We start from the raw sequence: 2,199 nt of genomic DNA, 5'->3' as shown, positions 1-2,199 counted from the left end.
GGGGGGGGGCTTATTATGATGTATACAATTAATGGAAACTCCGCTAACACAAAGAGTATTTTTTCTTTAGATGAAAGTTTGATAATATTGAGGATATTCTTTGGTTCTGCTACAAGTTGTCTCTCTCCCAAAGAAAGACAGTTCTAGTGACAGTTCTTTATCCTCAGAGCGGTGAACATGGTGGAGCCAGCTCTTTCCCAGGAGCATCAGATATCGGAATAACTGAACTAGCATTCTGTTTAGGGGACAAAGGCGTGTCCCTCCTAACAGTCTTCTGAAGCTATTTTGCAAGGAGGGTTTGCAAGGAGATTCCTCCAATGAATCTATTCCCACTGCTAGGAGAAGAGCAGGCCTCTTGGGCACTGGTATATAGACTGACTTGACTCAATAAAATCATTCTACTTTCTTCCTGAAATAAATATATTATTATTGTAGGAGACTAAATGTAAGTAAACTTGATATTTACCTGGACTGTAAGTATAAGTCTCATGTCTCTTATGGTTGGTGTTTATTTTTTATTGATGACTCATGGACAAATCTATGTTATTGCAATTTTGGTTTATTCTAAAATAAGGGGAACACTTTTATGTGAAGAATTTATTGTATAACACACACTCCACATTACTGTGTATTTATCAAATATCACTATCCAATAAACTACTCTTCATTAACCTCCTGTTTAAGGCTTGTATTTATAGGACATCATAAGATTGATGTGTGTTTATTTCATCTATTCACAGTTCCTGATGACGTGTTTGCCCAAAATTATATATGGAAAGGCTCTTACAACTTCAAAGGCAGGAAACAACCCATGACCTTGACAGTCACTAGTTTCAATGCTTCCACTGGGAGAGTGAATGCCACACTCAGCAACAGCAACATGGAACTGCTACTGTCAGGTATTGCCTTTCAAGCAACAAATTACGCCTTCATTCCCATCATTTTTGTTAGTGATTTTTATACTGTGAAATATTCGTTACTTTTTTATGACATAATTCATTCAGAAACAGGCTTTCTGTTTTGTTTTGTGTTTTTTGTTTGTTTTTGGATTGATGCATAAACATTTCCACACAAATATAAAACTCTGTGATACCGAATAAAGCTCCCTTGGGAATATTTTTGTGTAACTAGAATGAGACATCATGAAATAGAACAGAACTTTTCATTTGAATATAACTAAATCTCCCTCTGTTCTCATGACACCAAAGAGACTGGACTTGTGATTTGCCATCTATTTTATGGTCACAGAATCGTCTTCAAATGAAAATGTTGAGGGCACCATAAGTTAAGACAGAAGTAGAGCTACACTACTGTAAACAGGCATCAGGCACCCACACCACTGTCCATCTGCTTGGCCTACTCAGGTCTCTGTTTTCTCTATCTAGTGCATGCTTCTCTCATTATCCTTGATTACTGTTTTTGCAGACATTCAGATGTTTTCTCAGATGTCATCTTGTCAACAGTATGCCCGATGAGCCTTCTAAAGTAGCCTTCACACTACAAACACAGTCAGACCATATGTCAGAGGTTAGAACAGCATCTGAAACAAAATAGGCCTAAAATTTTGTCAAACTAATGAATTTGAATTATTGCTCTCAATAAATATATGTTTAAAATATTAATATTGCAAATATAAATATATAGAGAGAGATAGTTTTAAATACCTTGACAGTGTACATAGTCTAAATACAGTAGTTCCCCCTTTCGTGTGGCTTTACTTTCCATGGTTTCAGTTACCCAAGGTAAGTTGTGGTCCAAAAATATTATATGGAAAATTCCAGAAATGAATACTTCATAGCTTTAAATCACAAGCCATCTGTGTAACATGATGAAATGTCGCTCTAATTCCTCCTTCCCTCCCAGCCAGGAAGTGATTCATTCCTTTGTTTAGTGTATCCAAGCTTATGCTACTTAACCTTAGTCACTTAGTATCCATATCAACAGAACGGTCAACAGTAACCTCATGCTAAGTCACAATGCCTCTATCCTTCTCACTTCATCTCATCACATAGGCATTCTGTCATCTCACATTATCAAAAAAAAGAGGTGAGTACAATGCAATAAGATAGTTTGAGAGAGCGTGCACTCAATGTTTATTAGAGTATATTGCTATAATTGCCCTATTTTATACTTATTGTTGTTAATATCTTACTGTGCCTAATTAGTAATTTAAAGTTTATCATAGGTATTTATGTTTAA

General features: G+C 35.8%; 1 protein-coding gene across 1 annotated transcript in view; it reads left to right on the top strand.

Moving 5' to 3' along the window:
- The window catches only part of LOC102765647 (CUB and sushi domain-containing protein 3), a gene marked incomplete at its 5' end in the record, with an annotated part of 698,415 nt that overhangs the window by 684,093 nt on the left and 12,123 nt on the right, over positions 1-2,199 (top strand). Inside the window, one exon of the mRNA XM_006755250.2 lies at positions 741-899. Within this exon, the coding sequence (XP_006755313.1) occupies positions 741-899 (159 nt within the window). The remainder of the gene's footprint in view (positions 1-740; positions 900-2,199) is intronic.

Source organism: Myotis davidii, unplaced genomic scaffold, assembly GCF_000327345.1.
Source record: "Myotis davidii unplaced genomic scaffold, ASM32734v1 scaffold713, whole genome shotgun sequence".
In the NCBI taxonomy this organism is placed as follows: Eukaryota; Metazoa; Chordata; class Mammalia; order Chiroptera; family Vespertilionidae; genus Myotis; species Myotis davidii.
The sequence above is the reverse complement of the archived record's forward strand: the minus strand, read 5'-3'. Positions and strand labels throughout refer to the sequence as shown.